We start from the raw sequence: 19,526 nt of genomic DNA on the forward strand, positions 1-19,526 counted from the left end.
GTTACCAGAAAATTTGGAGTAAATTCCTAATTTTCAATTTCTTCATTCTGAATAAGTACGACTTCCGACTTCCATTATTGTATGGAAACTATATTTGTTTTAGGCTATCCCTAGGAGATTGCTAATGGGTCGGAGTGAAAGACACGGAGCTAGACACGCAACTTTTGCGTAGAGAAAGTAACAGAAATGTGGATATTCTGTTTTATTGAATGATACGTTTAAACGTGCACTTAAGGTAACGCTATATAATTTTGAGAGTCACAATTGCCGTTTGATGAATTTATAGTGCAAATTTCTTAATGCAAAGAATTTCACATCAGAGGTTACTACAAGTGATAAAATGGCATTGAAAAAAAAAAAAAGATTCAAATGGCTCTGAGGACTATGGGACTTAACTGCTGTGGTCATCAGTCCTCTAGAACTTAGAACTACTTAAACCTAACTAACCTAAGGACATCACACACATCCATGCCCGAGGCAGGATTCGAACCTGCGACCGTAGCAGTCGCGCGGTTCCGGACTGCGCGCCTAGAACCGCTAGACCACCGCGGCCGGCGCACTTTATCAAGCACGTATTTAAATGATCTAAGAATTCAAGAAAAGCCAAAGAATTAATTGAATAAAATTTGTATCTACAATAGAGCATCTACTATGGTCAGTTCTGCCGTTAAAATTTCAGCGATAGTTTTTCTTGAGTGAGGATATGTGACATTTGTTATCATCGATCGGGTCCAGTGAATACATGTAAAGATTCATGTCATGTGCAGTTAAATTTATTATTATTTTAACACTGTTGGTCGAATTTCGAACACAGACAATATTAGTGTCTATAAATTGATCCATTCCATGACCCTGCGGGAGACGACAGTGTTCCCAACCGTGACAAATTGTTCTGTTGGCAAAGTGCTGGTTGATTCCGCGTACTTAGTACCTGGAGGCAACGCTTTTGTCACGTTTGCGCTCGCAGGTGAGTGCGACCGGCAGCCGGCCACGTCGGCGCTACGTGGGGAGGTGGGGCGGCGGCGCCACGCGTTTGGGAAAAAAAGGGCGTTTGTGGGCGGCGGCGGCGGCTGCGGCGGCGGCCCCTAATGACTTCATTGGCAGCCGGCGCGGCTCGCCGCCCTGCAGGTTTTGTCCGCCGGCTTGTCGCGCCGCATTCCTGCGCGGGGAACACCGGAATGAGCGCACCTCTTCGTGAATTATTGGCAATCCGCGGCGACAAAAAAGTGCCCGCAAGAACGGCGGCGCGAGCACGGCGACAGCTGCGCGAGGGTGGAAGTCGACCAGCTGGCCTGCGTCTACTTGCTCTCTGCGCAAGCCTCTCTGCAGTGCGTGCTAGTGTTTCCAGCCCCCACTGGCAAATAGAGCGAGGAGCATATCAGTGTCCGCATCCCTCTGTACGAGACGAAAACCTTATTTTGTCCTTTCGGGAGATGAACCTTTCCATAGTTACCTACATCTACGCGTGTCCTTCGCAAGCCGCTGTACATTTCGTAGTGGAGAACATTGAACAAATGTTATCAGTTTCCTCTCCTGTTCCATTCGCGTATTGAGTAAGGCAGGGGCGGCCAAGGATGCTGCACGTGTGTCCGGTGCTCTCGCCTGGCCACACATTCCCCCCCAGCCACGCCGAGCTGTCCAGAGCGGGGACTGTGGGTAAGCTGCGAACAGCCTGCGTTCACGTGCCGCTTGGTTTCATACTTGGTGTCAACAAACATCAAAGCCAAAAATTTTCAGTATTATTCGATTACTTTTTCCACACTGAAGACGTAATGAAATTTATGTCTAGTACTAACCGTCGGCATATAAACAACTGCATGCAATTTCTCAAATTTTTGTTACTCAGTTTGCCATGTAATCGCGTCTCAATTAGTTTCACAGTTGTAAAAAGTCTTTTGCAGAGATATTTCAATCGGAAAGTTTGCGACTTCATTATCCAAGGTGAGTCACTAACTATTGTCACCTAGAATAAATCCGAAAGTATGAAAGTAGCTGAAAAGTTTGTGGGAAAAATGTTGCATGGGACATGTTACTAGGTGGGGTCGCGTGAGAGATATGAAGGTCAACTGTATTTGTTTAAATGGGATGCTATAGTTTGGTACTTGTTTTCTGATAGCGGCTATCGAGGTGAATCCAATGATGTGTAACAGTAAAGTCTTTGAGGGTCAACGAAGGTCACAAAGGTGGCATGAATGTTCATTTAGAGAAGGTGTTCGAAGTGATGACTGTTAGTATCAGTGCGGTACTGCAATCTTCTTATCATGGATTCAGAGGTATTCCTTATCACTTCGGCACTTATCGAAGCACATGCTCTGACAGTTCTCTCTCGTATATCGAGTAAATAGTAAATATTCGCCGAATACGGCGTATCCATCCAATTCTTATCACACAGTCATAACCGTTTTCGGCCATACAATGACCATCTTCAGATTCTATAACAATACAAAATAAAATTTATAATATACCTAAAAACAAGTGCAATATTTAACCAGGCTTATTAGTAATCTACTGAATTTATTCGAAATACATATAGTTCATACCTAAAAGCGGCATACACTGATTACAGGTTCATGCGTTGTCAAACTAGCTATAAAATGTAAAAACCGGTCTTATATAGATATAAAAATTTGTTAAATTTTGTTCCTCCTCTTTGTGGTAGATGCGCGCGTCCTCTATAAGAAGGTCTTTATTTTTGAAAAGCCTAAAATACGACAAATTTACTATTAATATTTAGGTCAAATGTATATAAAATTTAAAATTACAAATGTTATTTCACTGATTTATTTTGTATTGTTATAGAATCTGAAGATGGTCATTGTATGGCCGAAACCGATTATGACTGTGTCATAAGAACGTACTTGGATACGCCGTATTTGGCGAATGTTTACTATTTGCTCGATATACGAGAGAGACTTATCAGAGCACGTGCTTCGATAAGTGTCGAAGTGATAAGGAATACCACCCAATCCATGCTAAGAAGATTTCAGCAGTACACTGATACTAACGGTCATCACTTCAAACACCTTCTCTAAATGAACGTCCATGCCACCTTTGTGACCTTCGTTGACCTTCAAAGACCTTACTGTTACAAAATGGCTCAAATGGCTCTGAGCACTATGGGACTTAACATCTATGGTCATCAGTCCCCTAGAACTTAGAACTACTTAAACCTAACTAACCTAAGGACATCACACAACACCCAGCCATCACGAGGCAGAGAAAATCCCTGACCCCGCCGGGAATCGAACCCGGGCGTGGGAAGCGAGAACGCTACCGCACGACCACGAGATGCGGGCAATACTGTTACACATCATTGGATTCACCTCGATAGCCGCTATCAGAAAACAAGTACCAAACTATAGCATCCCATTTAAAAAAACAAAGTTGACCCTCATATCTCTGACGGGACCCCACCTAGCAACAAAAAACCGTCATATTATGGCCCCCGTTGCCCTATGCAACATTTGTCCCACAAAGTTTTCAGCTACTATCATACTTTCGGAGTTATTCTAGGTTATTCTAGTTAATGTCTCACCCTGTAGAGATGTGCAAACTCATTTCGAGGAAAACTACGTAAAACTCATGGATAGTTTTATCGTAAAACTCATGGACAGTTTTTATTGTCTTCCAATCGGGAATTACACTGCACATCGGTCGGCTCCGTCTGCACATGTGCAAGGGCACTCTGAATTGAAACGACAAACTGTCTCGGAAACAGCCCAAAAACAGATGTATTAATTGGCGGTGTCCTCAAAACATCTAGAAAACTATTCCTATAATTACTTCAACACCACAGTGAATTCTTCAAAACATGCGTTTTCTTTAACGCCAGTGAATTCAGAGATATGGACGGTCTTTTTGTGAGAAGTTGCCCCTTTCACAATGCGATTCTCTTTTTACATGCGTCCCAACCCCATGAGGAACAAGTTATGTAACACGTTGCAACGTCTTAGTGTAGGTAGTGTGCAGTCAAGTCCACTTAACGTGAGAAGCCTGCAGTCCATTCTGGATGTTCTAATTTTCGTTCCTGCTTTTCTATTTTCCTTCATAAATTCAGCAATAGCGGGTCTTAAATCGAAGAGCGTGCTACGGGAAGCGCAAACCTCGGCCAGGCCTGCCCTATACTGAAGCAAGCTGGACCATCAGCATGTCCTCTAGCCCCGCTTACATGCGAGTTGCTGGCTCTCAGGACAGGAGCCACCTGCAGGAAATGCCGATGCCAGCTCGGTTTCACTTTTGGCCGATCATACTTCCGTGAATGTAATAGCTGCTCCGTCCCTCACATAGTAAAAATGAGGTTTACCGTTTATTGTAAAATTATCGGAGGATGAGGGAAGGAGAGGCACATAGCTGTCAGTCGCAGTCCCGTTAGTTTTTAATTATTATTCCAAATCTAGATTTCGGCTATAAATAGCCATCCCCAGTGCATTTGCGTTACAATTCGACAGACTTGCGGCAGTTCACGTTACCATATTTTCTTACAGGTGTATAGGCCTGGGAGAGCAACGGCCTTGCCGCAGTGGTTATACCGGTTCCCGTGAGATCACCGACGTTAAGCGCTGTCGGGCGTGGGCGGCTCTTGGATGGGTGACCATCCAGGCTGCCATGCGCTGTTGCCATTTTTCGGGGTGCACTCAGCCTCGTGATGCTAATTGAGGAGCTACTTGACCGAATAGTAGTGGCTTCGGTCAAGAATACCATCAGAACGACCGGGAAAGCCGTGTGCTGCCCCCACGCCCCTCCTGTCCGCATCCTCCACTGAGGATGACACGGCGGTCGGATGGTCTCGGTAGGCCACTCGTGGCCTGAAGACGGAGTGCTTGTATACGTCTGGCGCAAGTGTGTTGAATTCTAACGTAAATACACTGAAGATGGCTATTTATAGACGAAATATAGATTAGCAAGAATAATAAAAATTAACGGGATTCCAACTGACTGCTGTGTGCCTCCCCTTACTTATAGTCTTCGGTCGCTGTGCACAACGGTTCGCGGTGGAATCAAAGTTAAATTAGCATTATATATTAATACCTTCAGCTGCTGACGGCCGTTGATATATATCAACGGGAACAGGTGAAAATGTGTGCCCCGATCGGGACTCGAACCCGGGATCTCCTGCTTACATGGCACACGCTCTATCCATCTGAGCCACCGAGGTCACAGACTGTGACTGCAGGGACTATCTCGCGCACGCCTCCCGCGAGACCCACACTCTCACCTCATACGTCCACACACTACATTCATAGAGTCCCTACCCAACACACTCATTACTCGTGGAAGACTTTTTTACCGAGTCCCAAAAGAGTTCGGGTAATATGTGTGCACCCGCACAGAAGAGGAAGGTCATAGCCGAAATTGCCAGAACTATGTGCTTATATGGATGTGGTGTCTGTTCTTTCGGACATGTACGAAAGGACCGACACACCACATCCATGTAAGCATATAGGAATCAAAATTGGTTTATCGGAGGATTATTTTTGTGCGTGACGGCAGCGACTGACAGATTGGTGAGTGCGGAAGGCCAAGGACGCGGAAGGCAGTGACTAGCGGGCAGCGGCGGCCCTGGTCGTGCCTCGGGCTCGGGCTGGTAGTGGTAACTGGTAGTGGTACCGCGGCCACGCCCACGTGCCGCCGTGGCCTTGGCCAAGCGCCGGCGGTAATGAACGCGCAGCTAGCGACCTCGCCCCTGCCGCTACTGCAGCGGCTCCCGGTGTACCCTCCCGCAAGGAAAACGTGCGTTACTTGCTGGTGTAGCTGCCCACCAGACTGCGTGAATCTAGCCGCGGTTGGCCTGCTTGTGTACCTCAGCGATACGCGGACTGTCCGATTAAAAGTATGCGGACACCCCTACTTTGATGCGGAATTGGCCACTAGATGTCACCGGAGACGGACACGCAAGCATAACACGAGGCAGGGGAGTGTTGTGTTGTCAGTAGAGAAGCGGAAACAGCTGAATGGGTAGGGCAGGAGATCTCAGTGACTTCGAAAGTCATCGGATATCACCTGAGTAACAAAACCGTCATGGACAGTCTAAAAGCTGCCCAAGTCGGCTGTTGGTGATGTGACTGTGAAGTGGCGCAAGTGGAGGAAAAATCGCGGCTAAACCACGAACAGGGAGACCTCATGTACTGAAGGACAGGGACCGTCGAGCACTGCGGAAGATGGCTGTGAAAAACTGCATGAAATCAGCGGTAGGAATCACTCGCCTGTTCCGTGTAGGCAGTTAAAGAAGAAATGGGGAACAGCGGTCGAGCAGCTACTCATAAACCACACGTTACTGCAGTCAATGGTAAGTGACGCCACTGGACAGTGGATGACTGGAAATTTGGAGTGATAAATGAGCCATATCCTGTGGCAATCCGCTGGAATCAGTTTGGCGAATGGCTGGGGGACGTTACCTCCCGACATGTGTAATGCCAACACTGAAGTACAAAGGGTGTGGTGTTAAAAAGAAAATAGTACAAGTATGTTCTTCGTGGTTAGGATGTAGTCCTCGTATTCCACTTAACAAAACTCTAACTGCAGAAGGTTTTGAACGCATTTTAAGCATTGTGGGCTGCGTGTAGGAGAGGAGCAGTTCGGAGACGATGGCTGTTTGTGTCAGCATGGCGATGCACCTGTCACAAAGAAACATCTGTGTGGACAGTAACATTCCTCAAATGGATTGGCCTGCCTACGGAATCGGCTTGAACCCAGTGGTACACCTTTTGGGGTGAATTAGAACGTCAACTTGGCTAGAGGCCACAGCCTCTAACATCACTACCTTCTCTGGCTTTGCCGGCCGAAGTGGCCGTGCGGTTAAAGGCGCTGCAGTCTGGAACCGCGAGACCGCTACGGTCGCAGGTTCGAATCCTGCCTCGGGCATGGATGTTTGTGCTGTCCTTAGGTTAGTTAGGTTTAACTAGTTCTAAGTTCTAGGGGACTAATGACCTCAGAAGTTGAGTCCCATAGTGCTCAGAGCCATTTGAACCATTTTTTTTTCTCTGGCTTTGGCTCTTGAGGAAGAATGTGCTGCCATTCCTCCGCAGACATTTAGACGCCTGACTGCCAGTTCTGTTCAAGTTGTCATCAGAGCGAAGGGTGGACACATCCCGTATTGATATCCACAAATTGGTGTCGTCACATGTTAGATTACGTAGTGTATGACCGTAGATGCAACCGCATGAGACGGGCATCTGTGATCAGGCCAGAATGACACATTTACCTTTTCGTGTCTGGGGTTAGGAGGCTAAAAGAAAAATACATGTCTGAGTTTCTTAAACTTCTGATGTGTAATGACGTACAGTTTTCGCAGTACTCCATTTCATAATGGATCACGGGGTCCCGGGTTCGATTACCGGCCGGGTTGGGGATTTTCTCTGCCCGGGGACTGGGTGTTTGTGTTGTCCTCGTCATTCCATCACCATTCACGAAAGTGGCTAGATTGGACTGTGTAGTGACTGAGAATTTATACGGGCTCTGATGACCACGCAGTTGAGCGCCCCGCAACCCAAACATCTTGATCATCCATTTGATAATGGCCACACGGCCAGTAAACGACTATCAAGTTGGTACTTTGTATGGATCGCAAGGAAAACTACAATCTCTATATTTCCTGGCGACATAAGGGCGTTATCAGAGAGAGAGAAAAAAACAATCAGAAATGGATAGGTTGAATTTAGTGATGTGCAATGGTAGAATTAACAGAATTTTTTGTCAGGTTATCACAGAGTTATCAACACAAAATCGAATTGGGGCAAGGCAGGAGTAAATCTAGTAGCAAACAGGAAAACAATAGTTCGGGAAAACTATTACGAAGAGTATAATGAACGCCTTATCATAGCCAAGATAAAGAGAAAGATTCACTACATTAGTGCAAGTATGTATGCTCCACTGATGATGAAGACTTTGGAGAAGTGTGTGAGAAGTTAAAAAAAATATTTAGTACGTTAAGAGAGATGAAAATTTAATTGAGATGGAAGAGTGGACCTCTGTAATAGGAAAAGGAAGAGAATGTTAAGTTGCATGAGAACACCGACTGAGGAAAATGAACTAAAATGTGGGCCCCCAGAAGAATTTAATCAATGCTAACACTTATCCGAAGAATCATGAAAGAAGGTAAAGTGGAAGAGACCTGCACACACGAGAAAGTTTCAGATGGATTCTATTGTGGCATGCTAGATATTCATAAACCATATTTTAACTGCACAGCTTTTCTAGGAGTAGACCTTAATTTGTTAGTTACGAACTGCGGATAAAATTACAGAATGTGGGGTTAAGGAGATCTTGAGTAAGTTGAAACATCCAGAGATTGCTGAGACTTTCAAAAGGAGCATTAAGGAACGACTGGCAGAAATAGGCGAAGGAATTACAGCGAAGACAAATGAGTAACTTTGAAAGAAGAAATAGCGAATGCAACAGAGGAACAAGTAAAAAACACAACGCCCAATAGGAATCCTTGGATAACAAACGAGATATTAAATTTAACCGAGGAAAGAAGAAACTGTAAAAGTGCAGCGAATGAAGCGGGCAAAAGAGAATGCATACGTCTAAAAAATGAAATTGACAGATGGTGCAAAACGGCAAAGCAGGAATGTCATAAGGGCAAAATTAAAGAAACCTTTGAAGAAAAGACAAGCAGTTGTACGAATATTAAGAGCTTAGATGGCAAACCCGTACCAAATAAATAAGTGAAAGCTGAAGGAATGTATAGAAGGCCTATACAAAGGAAACGGACGTGAAGACAATATTATGCAAAGGGAAGGGCAATGAGATGGAGGATGTGATACTGCGAATGTGCGTTGAAAGACTTAAATCGAAATAGAGTACGCGGAACAGATGATGATCTCTTAGAATTAATAATGTACTTGGGAGAACCAACCACGAAAAAACTGTTCCACTTGGTATGCAATTCATATGATGAATATATTGTAATAAACCAAAGAGGGTAGGTGCTAAAAGATGCGAATATTACCGAACATTTAGTATAATAAGTCATGGCTACAAAAAGCTAATATGAGGCAGGTACGGAAGAGTGGAAAGACTGCTATACTGTAGATTAAGATTATGACTCGTCACTGCAGGAACCTTAGCACGTAGGCTTAACAAAAGAAATAGCGATCCGAAAAGACTTGGCACATTTCATGACGGGCTGCTGCAGTAACACATTACGGAGGTGCTCATCATCCTACAACGGCAGACGCTGCGAAGGGCGTCGAGCGTAAGTTTAATATGAAAAATTTTAAGAGCTTACGTTAAAAAAAATAATCGTGCTACAACGTATTTCTTCCCGCATACATCTCGGAAAATGGCAACAATGGGAAAATCATAGAAATTGGAGCTCATATGCCAACTACAAATCGAAAAGTCTCGGATTTGGTCCCCGGTTAATCGTAGGATTTTTATCTGTCTCTTATCACTTCTTTTATTTCTGGGAATGTTTGTTGATGTGAAGTAATGACGCGTTGTAGCGTCGTTCGGAATCGATGGCAAATTGTATGTCCCCCTATAATTGGCGGCTGCACCAGTTCGGAGGTGGGAGGAAGCCCAACGACATACCACCTCCAACAGCCGGCCGGTGTGGCCGAGCGGTTCTAGGCGCTTCAGTCTGGAACCGCGCGACCGCTACGGTCGCAGGTTCGAATTCTTCCTCGGGCATGGATGTTTGTGGTGTCTTTAGGTTAATTAGGTGTAAGTAGTTCTAAGTTCTGGGGGACTGGTGACCTCAGAAGTTAAGTCCCATAGTGCTCAGAGCCATTTGAACCATTTGAACCTCCAACAGGAAAATGCCTAGTAAAGCACTGTTGCGTTGAAACCATTCTTCAGATTGATGAATGCATTACTTTTTTTTACGGAAGACTACCGACAGTCGTTAATCCCGCAGACCATTCGTGAAAGAAAGAGTGAAGGGGGGAGATATAGCGGTTCGAGATGTACCCTCCGCCACACACCATAACGTTGCTTGCTGAGTGTAGATACAGATATAAAAGCGGTTTTCTACGTTGTATATACAGGACTGCCCATAATGTCTGCTGTTCTTCATGTTTTTACGAGCAAGACTCGTGAGTTCGTTTTAATTCGTGGATATTGGCTCTTCGTTATGGAATTTTACTCTGAAGCGCCCCTTCATAGACAAAACATTTCATGGATTAGAAAACTTTTTTCTGGCTGTTGTCTACTTTTCACTTTCCGAAATAAGTGAACATTCTTTTGCTGAATAGCAGTGGCATTCAGTGGTATCTGACGATGGGTTTCGCACTGAAGTTTCAGTGTTGCATTTTTACTTGAGGCTCTTAAATTCTTCATCTCGGCGCTGGCTTTCCGACATTCGCTATCATGTTAACACACCTAGAATTCATGGTACATGAAGGTCACAAAATACAGTTTTTTAAACCCAGTTTACGGTCCTGCGAAAAGTTAGAGGTATATCTATGACAAAAAAGTATTTGTGGGAACGAGTATACTATGATTTATAGACTGTCTAGAAAAAGTATTACCATTGCATAATGACTAAGATGCCTAGTAGAACTGAAATAAATTCATCATTTAAAAGGCTGGAAATAAGAGAAAGTATGCATTATAAGTACACTTATTTTAATCTCAGTTGTACTGAAAATTTGCCGTCCTCTGTTTTATTAAGTAAACTTATCAGTCACCCACTGTCTGAAGTATGAGATCGTCATCACAAGATTTTTTTTTCAGTCGAAAGCATCGCCAAGCCCGACAACCTTACCTGGCTGATAGAGTTGCCTGCTCGGAGTACGATTCATCGCGATGTCCACCAGGGACAGTTGAAAAACACCTGTCTGCTTCAACCGCTTCATGGATATTGCGAAAACTAGCGTCAACAATTAGGAAAATCTTGTAATTATTTACGCTACTCATTATAATCCGCTCTCCGCAACCTAGAAACTACGTGACAAGCTTGTTATCACTGTCCAGGACGTATCAAATACAGCAACACTTAGAAAACTGCGGTACCAAGAAACAAAACGCCCAGTCATCTTGAAACGCCACAATATTTACACAGAAGGTTCTTGAAAATGATGTTCGCACACGTAATTAACATAAACATAAATCTAGGCGCTACACTCTGGAGCCGAGCGACCGCTACGGTCGCAGGTTCGAATCCTGCTTCGGGCATTGATGTGTGTGATGTCCTTAGGTTAGTTAGGTTTAATTAGTTCTATGTTCTAGGCGAATGATGACCTCAGAAGTTAAGTCGCATAGTGCTCAGAGCCATTTCAACCATTTGAACCATAAACATAAAACACTAGCAATCACAACACTCTTGCCACTTTCCCAAAACATCACAAGGTTAGCACTAAACTAAGCTGTATTTACGATTGACAAAAATATAAAACGGAGTTTTACTGATGACAAAATATTTCCTCCGATCATCTACCCTAAAAAAAAAGTGACTGAAACAAAGTCATTGTGATTGCTATTGAAATATAGACATTAGTAATATTGTGGGTGGCGGGGCGGCGAACCCCAGCGACTTGGATAACAAATTAACGCTGTAGGAGGAGAGAAAGCTGGGAGAAGTGTCTTCTGCAAAGTGGTGCTACCTAACGGGGCATTTGAAACTGTTTCTAGCCAGGGAGTTCGCAAACAGAGTGCAACACCGTGTGACGTACGCGCCGCCACTTCTCAGTAGCCTGTATCCGCATATACGTTGAGTGGGGTGCCGTGTCGACTGTGGCCGAGTCTGGTACTGGCTGCTGTCAACAACAGAGTACCTCCCGGTAAGCTGCCGCGCGAGGTAAGGAGCGGAGGTGAGTCAGAAGGGGCCACCCGGGCATCGGAGGCGCGCTCTACTGGCCGCTGCGAGCCGCGTAAATCAGCCGTGGAGCCCGCGGCCGTGGCTGGCTGGGATCGGCTTTACGAGGAGAGAGGCCGACTGAGCCCACAGCCGCTCAGCTGCTCAAACGCACCAGCCTTCTCTTCCGTTTCGGCCTGATCGGATCGGACCCGGCCTTTGTCACACAGACAGATAACTTCTCTCGGGCATTTATGTAGCAACGCTACACCGGACTGAAAACATTCGACTCGGGGCACGGTACGCACCAGCATTCAACTATAAATCCACTTCTTTTAAGTTATCAGTCGTTCTACTGGATCATTTCCAATCCTATTTCGTATCTACGTAACGACTACTCGTAAAGTCTTCCATTATCTGTTTAGCACATTATGCATGTGGAGCGTCATTAATGTTTTCGTACTTAAGACACCACTTCGGCCGGCCGGAGTGGCCGAGCGGTTCTAGGCGCTACAGTCTGGAACCGCGCGACCGCTACGATCGCAGGTTCGAATCCTGCCTCGGGCATGGATGTGTGTGATGTCCTTAGGTTAGTTAGGTTTAAGTAGTTCTAAGTTCTAGGGGACTGATGACCACAGCAGTTAAATCCCATAGCGCTCAGAGCCATTTTTGAACACCACTTCGAAACTCCCTTCCTTTCATCGAATGCGAGTCTGTCACCAGCCATGTTTACTCACATAACTGAGAACATAACAAAACAACGCTTATGTGACGACTATCACGTAACAAAACAAAATAACGTTACTGGCGTCTGCCTAGTAACAAAAATAAAATAGCGCCTACGTGGCACCTGCCATTGCGTTGAACTATTAAACCACCAAAAATCTGAAGTTTCTGTCAGTTAATTTGGAAATTATGAACAGTTAAAGAGTGTGTACATTTTTTTCGCCACTCTGTAGATACTTGACCCCGTTTCCTTTGGGCAAGTATACGTACATGCGTGTTTTCTTTCCTTGGCTTACAATTATTTCTTTGGAGAACGATGTTTGATACATATGTAGAGTGACATTAGAAATGTTGGAGTGTGATTTATTTTGGTGTGTTTTTTAGGATGTGTTTCTGTGCACTTGATGTTCCTAGTGTTTGTGTGTAGCTTGCAAGATCCCCTCGTTGTATTAAACCTCCATGAAAATTTCTCAGATTAGCCACGAGTCCATAGAAAGCGGCATTGATGACGTACGGTACAACTGATCATACCTTCCCGCTCGAGACTGCGCAACTTACACTAAGCCTTTCTTGGATTACTTTAATAAATCGGTGCTTACGATTTACTCTTACCAATTATCTGTGAATGTCTCGTTGTTGATGTCACTCGAAGCAGTTTTGTGATTCGTTAGGTGATGCGATGACGCGACCTGTGGTTATAAGTGGAAGTGCGGGTGGCTAATCTACTTGAAATAAGCTGCGGTTTGCCATTTCGGTGTATTTATTAGCGAACACCGTAAAACAGTTACAGTTAGTGTGAAATGATTCATCTCAAAAATTAATGAAATTCGAGAGCATGTAAAACCGACTATTAAAGGAGGACAGACTGGGACTGCCTCCTGTCTCCGACTGGCGAGGTTGTCGTGCAGCCTAAATCTGTTGTATGCTTCATAAATCTTCGCAGCTACTCGTATGTTGTCGGTAGCTTAACAAAATTTGTTAGTTTTCTGATTTAACTAGTTTACTGCGTAGTGGTATTGTCATATTGAAAATCTGATGAAACGAAGGCTCCCGCTAATATCCAGTATACCAAAAGTGCACATTTCTTACTAATATTTAATTAAAAATTCTAAGTTTCGCGCGGGAATGTAAGTGGTTCCCATATGTACAGATAGCGAAGCACGATTACTTCTTAAAGCTGGCCACCTCTTCTCACTCCCAATAATTCAGTACTGCGCCACATGGTCCATCCGTTATCGACGCATGCGTGGGAAGTGTAGCGTGATTAAAATTACTTGATAGTTGACACTTCGTGGGGTGGAGCTGGTTTCTTCCAGTCAGACCGCTCAACGCTACGCTCGAACCGTTCGCCGTTGCCAAACTGCCTCAGCGATTGTTCAGTTCAGCTTTTCCGGATTTCTTTTTTTTTATGTCGAATCCTGGATATGTCCCTTTAATTTCGTATTTCGTCACACATGATAACCGTAAAACAACACAGCCCCCCCCCCACCTCTTCCACACAAAAACACACACAACGATGCTAACGATGTACACAGCCTTACTGGATCCTTCCGCACTAGGCGCGATTCAGCGTCACGTATACGTTTACTATAATCAGAGACATTGGCTAGCAATTGAAAGAGAAATTTTTGCGGGCTGCAGTTTGTCAAATGGTTCAAATGGCTCTGAGCACTATGGGACTCAACATCTGTGGTCATCAGTCCCCTAGAACTTAGAACTACTTAAACCTAACTAACCTAAGGACATCACACACATCCATGCCCGAGGCAGGATTCGAACCTGCGACCGTAGCAGTCGCGCGGTTCCGGACTGCGCGCCTAGAACCGCTAGACCACCGCGGCCGGCTCCAATTTGTCGTTGATACTGGAATATGCGTCGTAAATGTAGCAATCTGAAGCAAGATAGTGTCATAGCGTAGTGGTATGAACTTTTCATGTATAAACTCGGATTTTAGAAATCTGGGAAAGGCAGCGAAAGTTTTTTTATTTCTAAATCTATTCTAATTGCTTTCATCACTTTTTATTCAGTTAATTGATTTAAACGTATTTTTTAAAATTTATAATCCTTTTCCGCGTCGTTTTCACTATCGTATTCACTTTTTTATTAGCCCACATTTTTCTTCCTATTTTTCTTTTGTCATTTGGAATCTGCCAGTATCGTCTATAATCTACAACCGAATGTCAAACGTGACTGCTCGTCGGTTGATAAACACCAGTTCATGTAGTCGTTGTGGGGGTAACTTCAGGTAACCAATGAATGGTAGCGAGAAATTACAGTTCGTTTTTTTAGCGCTGAAACGGAATTTTTTTGTCTTGAGTTCACTCGTAGAGTAGCCATGAAGAAAGCGTTCGTGATTTTAGTTTTGCCGCAGATTGGTGATCGCCGTTTTCTCGGGTACACTGCACATCACGAGTTTGTGGTCAGGCTATGACACGAGTTTAAATTCAGGGCTACAGTACGTGTCGTCTACCGCAGCTCAGTCACTGGTCACTTAATATCAGCAGCATTTCCGTCATACCTCGGGGCGGCCGCATCAAACATTGCTCCGCGTTACACATTGACGGCATTTGTTAAGAGACCCGCCGTGTTCCTGTGTCACTATACGCGAGTGGTAGCCGACAGCCCGTGTGGAAACACTGTGCGGCAAGTGACAGGCGTCAACTGTGGAGCAATCCTAAATCAGACTACAGCTCCTCACTCGGTGCTGTTGCATTCAGCAGTGCCGCTGAAGCCAGCGGATTGCGTCTGTTAACTGAAGCGTCCCAATAAAATGCACAATTTAGAAAAACAAAATGCTGTCCGAGATGAGAGGAGCCCAGCGAGCAGGGTGAGAGGAGCAGCGCATTGCTCGGCGCCGGCACAGCACAGCCAGCACAGCCGGCTGCTGCGGCCCGGCCCGGGCCACAGGCCAGCCAGGCCTCCTACGGCGCGCGCGCCATTGTGCTGCGACACACGGCTGCCTTTAATTAGCAGCGAATTAGTCTCACCCGGCGCTCAATCATACGTCGGCTGGCCGGCGACCCCAGCCCGCGTATCGCCGTGTATTTGTCGGCGCGCCGCCACATTCTGCTCGCGCTAGCTCACCTCGCCCGCCGCTGGGGCGCAGTGGGGCTCCGCGCGCAATTACGTGGGCCGCGTCCCGGCCGACGGCCCCGTGCTGTAGCCGCCACCGCCTCTCATTCAGCCGGGCCCTCGTTATTCGCCAGTATTTTAGCAGCCTCGGTGGGCCGTTAACTACTTCCCTGCGTTCATTCAGAAGACGACGACTCAGGGAGGGATCGTGCCGCCGGTTCGGTAGGCTTCGAGTAAAACACCAGGGCTCTATGGGGACGCACGACTGCAGCGAAGTCAGAAAAGAATTTCATTTGAACATCGCGTACGAGGGGTTATTATAATGCTTTTATCATAACATCGAAAACAATTTCTGTGGGCGCAGTTTGAGTCCGCACCGCAGATTTTTCGTGAAAATGTCGGGATGTGATCGTAAACAGTGTTTCGTATTAATACGTAGTTTATTTATCACAATCTCTGTAACATAATTTTTGTCACTCTGGCAACAACAATGGGAGGTTAGTGATAGGGCGCGCCCTATATAGAACATACTCCCTGATATTCAGGAGTGGCTCAAGATCAGCTATGCCAACCTCAGCCGTGGTGTGGTTCCCTTTCTGACCGGAATCGACCCTTATCCCACTCATTTACGTCGCATAACACTGAGCAACGATTCAAACGGCGCACGCAGGGAAACTGGAGCCCCGGGACACACCGTCCTGACCTGTAGGCTGTTCAACAACCTAGGGCAAACAGGACAATACAAAAATACGTTAACACGTAACATCACGCACAACATAGTGGGTAACGAAGACATATGGAACACACTGAAAACAATATGCCGCGCGGGGTAGCCGCGCGGTCTAGGCGTCTTGTCACGGTTCGCGCGGCTCCCCCCGTCGGAGGTTCGAGTCCTCCCTCTGGCACGGGTGTGTGTGTTGTAGTTAGCGTAAGATTAAGTAGTGTGTAAGCTTAGGGATCGATGACTCAGCAGTTTGGTCCCATAGGAATTCACATACATTTACGACACAATACCTACTGCACTATAACTGAGCACCGGAATAGACGAGTTAGCTGGCTCAAATGGCCCTGAGCACTATGGGACAACATCTGAGGTCATCAGTCCCCTAGAACTTAGAACTACTTAAACCTAACGAACCTAAGAACATCACACACATCCATGCCCGAGGCAGGATTCGAACCTGCGATCGTAGCGTTTCTCTGTCTCGTGATGACAGGGTGTTGTGTGATGTCCTTAGGTTAGTTAAGTTTAAGTAGTTCTAAGTTCTAGGGGACTGATGACCATAGATGTTAAGTCCCATAGTGCTCAGAGCCATTTGATCGTAGCGGTCGCGCGGTTCGAGACAGAAGCGCCTAGAACCACTCGGCCACAGCGGCCGGCAGACGAGTTAGCCACAGACAACATAAGAAACAGAACCAAGGTTAGCTCCAATAGGGTAGACGAATGCAGACAGTGGACGAAAAAAACCAACAGCCAATATGGACATGGGACAAAACCCACATAAGCAAACATGTAAATACAGCCTAATTACAAAGTAAGCTTAGGGACATAAAGGGACCAGAAAATAAACGTATTAGTACCCTATAAAGCAAAAATATATTTAGTGAAGTAGATAGTGGTCGGTGGTTGTCCTACAAAGAATCATTTTAAACTTGTACTTAGACATGTAGAATTACAATAGTTAAAAAAGTCACATTACAACAAAATTACCAGACTCCCGACACAAAACGTATATAAGTACAGTTTAGGATTAAAAATAAGGATTATAATAATTCAGCATAATTAAAAGCGTTAGGAAGTTAATGGCTCGACGACATAACCGAGATTTTCATCCCCGGACGCCTAAGGTGTGAAAAACCTCCTCTCTACTCTGTCCCATCGTCCGTTAAATCTAAATTCGTTCCTATCCTTTTGGTTTCCTTCTCTTACATAAAGTGTTATGTTTAAGCATTTAATTCCGTAATTAGTTTTGAGTTTACACCTATTTAAAGCTGCAGCATCGCTATACTTGTCTTCGCATTTAGGTGGCAGTTCTCTGTAAGCGGCAGCAAATAAAATGAAACAAAATAAAAAAATACACAGTGGTTAGACACAGTAGGTAGTATAATGGTTCAAGAACAGATAAATCACAAGTTGGGACTGCGGCGTTTTTTCATTTCCTTTTCAATACTGCCGTAGGTAGCTCTCGCATTTGCTCGGCGGTAGACTTTTAGGCGCTTTGCATTCCTTTCGCGCGCGCTCTCCAAAGACTTGAGTTTTCTATAGTCCAAAGCATATTTACGAATCGTATGAGATGACGTCTTCCATTATTTTGTAATTTTTAGTTTAATACCGATTTTCACTTATATTCCGGCGAATATCTGTATTGTCCCACTTATGATCCTATCAATGATCAGAAGCTCTTCAGAGTGACACCTGAATCGACGTCCTAGCTAGACACGTTTCCAAGCTATACCAATTTATAACTTTGCGAGAAGCTCACAATTGATGCATGAGTAGTTCATCTCCGTACTATAAAACTGCTTACTAACTGGTGCATAAATACTTCACCTCTCTACTATTACCTGTTGCACGTACCTCACGTTTTTCGTTCTAAGTATTACAAGTATATTCATACCTATTTAAAAAATCATGATCACAAATTTTCTGGACTGTTTGAATGGCATTACGAATCTGTATGGGGGTTGGAGAAATTATTTTATGCTTTTTAGTCCAATTTAAAAACGTGGCATTTAAAAATTTATTTTTATTTAAATAATTTTTTTCATTTATGAGGTTTCGTGGCACCATTTGGGCCAATGCTACTTGGTTATGGAACGACTCAGTATTTAATTTGCAGAAGGGAGAATTGAAAATCTGTAAACAAAAACTGTAGAATTAATAAAACACGAAAAATATTTTGAGCTAGTACGTGAATAAATACAGACTACAGAAGAAAGTGCTCAACAACCGATATACTCCTCTACAGAATGGAATTAGTGTGCCACGAGGAAACCTTTCAAGTTGATATGAAGAATTGGAGTTTACGCTCAATTTCCTTTCCATTTCTTCTAGAAGCCTATTGAAAATGAAACTTGCTCAGTAGTGTGGATGCTTCTGTACAATGCTTAAGAAAGAGCAATCCAACTGCAGATCCTTTTTCTGTCTAATCTTCGGTGAACGAATATTTCAGTTTGTTCTTCTAGATGAATTGGGTGAATGTCGTGAACAACAAATCCCATATTGGAATATATGCACAGGAATGGCAACGTTAGAAATCAAAGCACGTAAACAACAGCCTACACGAAATTCGAGAACAGACAGCGCAGATCTGCCTGTCCACCCTTTCGTAAGCCAAGAATGTTCTTGGTGAGTGCACCGAATTGACACAGAATATAACGCTTACAAGATAACAGTGAACGTAAGCAAATCAAACAAGCCTTCGCGAGCGGTTCTAGGCGCTTCAGTCCGTAACCACGCGGCTGCTACGGTCACAGGTTCGAAACCTGCCTCGGGCATGGATGTGTGTGGTGGTTGAAAAAATGGTTCAAATGTCTCTGAGCACTATGCGACTTAACTTCTGAGGTCATCAGTCGCCTAGAACTTAGAACTAATTAAACCTACTAACCTAAGGACATCACACACATCCATGCCCGAGGCAGGATTCCAACCTGCGACCGTAGCGGTCGCTCGGCTCCAGACTGTAGCGCCTAGAACCGCACAGCCACTCCGGCCGGCCGGAATTGTGTGTGATGTCCTTAGGTTAGTTTGGTTTAAGTAGTTCTAAGTTCTAGGGGACCGATGACTCCAGATGTTAAGTCCCATAGTGCTCAGAGCCATTTGAGGCAAGCCCTCGCATTTTCAGTGTTAGAGTCGGTGGAGATTATTCTTTTGGTGAACATAACAGCGTTTAGTTACTGCACAAGTTCTTGAACGTGGAGTTTTCGAGAAAGCCTTTCATCTAATCTCATTTGAATTTCAAATATCAACTTCAACTTGATACTTCCAAGA

General features: G+C 44.8%; 1 protein-coding gene across 1 annotated transcript in view; it reads left to right on the forward strand.

Moving 5' to 3' along the window:
* The first annotated feature begins 1,088 nt into the window (after positions 1 to 1,088).
* The window catches only part of LOC124803270 (protein dachsous), a 334,804-nt gene continuing 316,366 nt past the window's right edge, over positions 1,089 to 19,526 (forward strand). The window contains exon 1 of the mRNA XM_047264453.1: positions 1,089 to 1,328. Within this exon, the coding sequence (XP_047120409.1) occupies positions 1,089 to 1,328 (240 nt within the window). The remainder of the gene's footprint in view (positions 1,329 to 19,526) is intronic.

This window comes from Schistocerca piceifrons, chromosome 6 (genome assembly GCF_021461385.2).
Source record: "Schistocerca piceifrons isolate TAMUIC-IGC-003096 chromosome 6, iqSchPice1.1, whole genome shotgun sequence".
NCBI classification, from domain to species: domain Eukaryota; kingdom Metazoa; phylum Arthropoda; class Insecta; order Orthoptera; family Acrididae; genus Schistocerca; species Schistocerca piceifrons.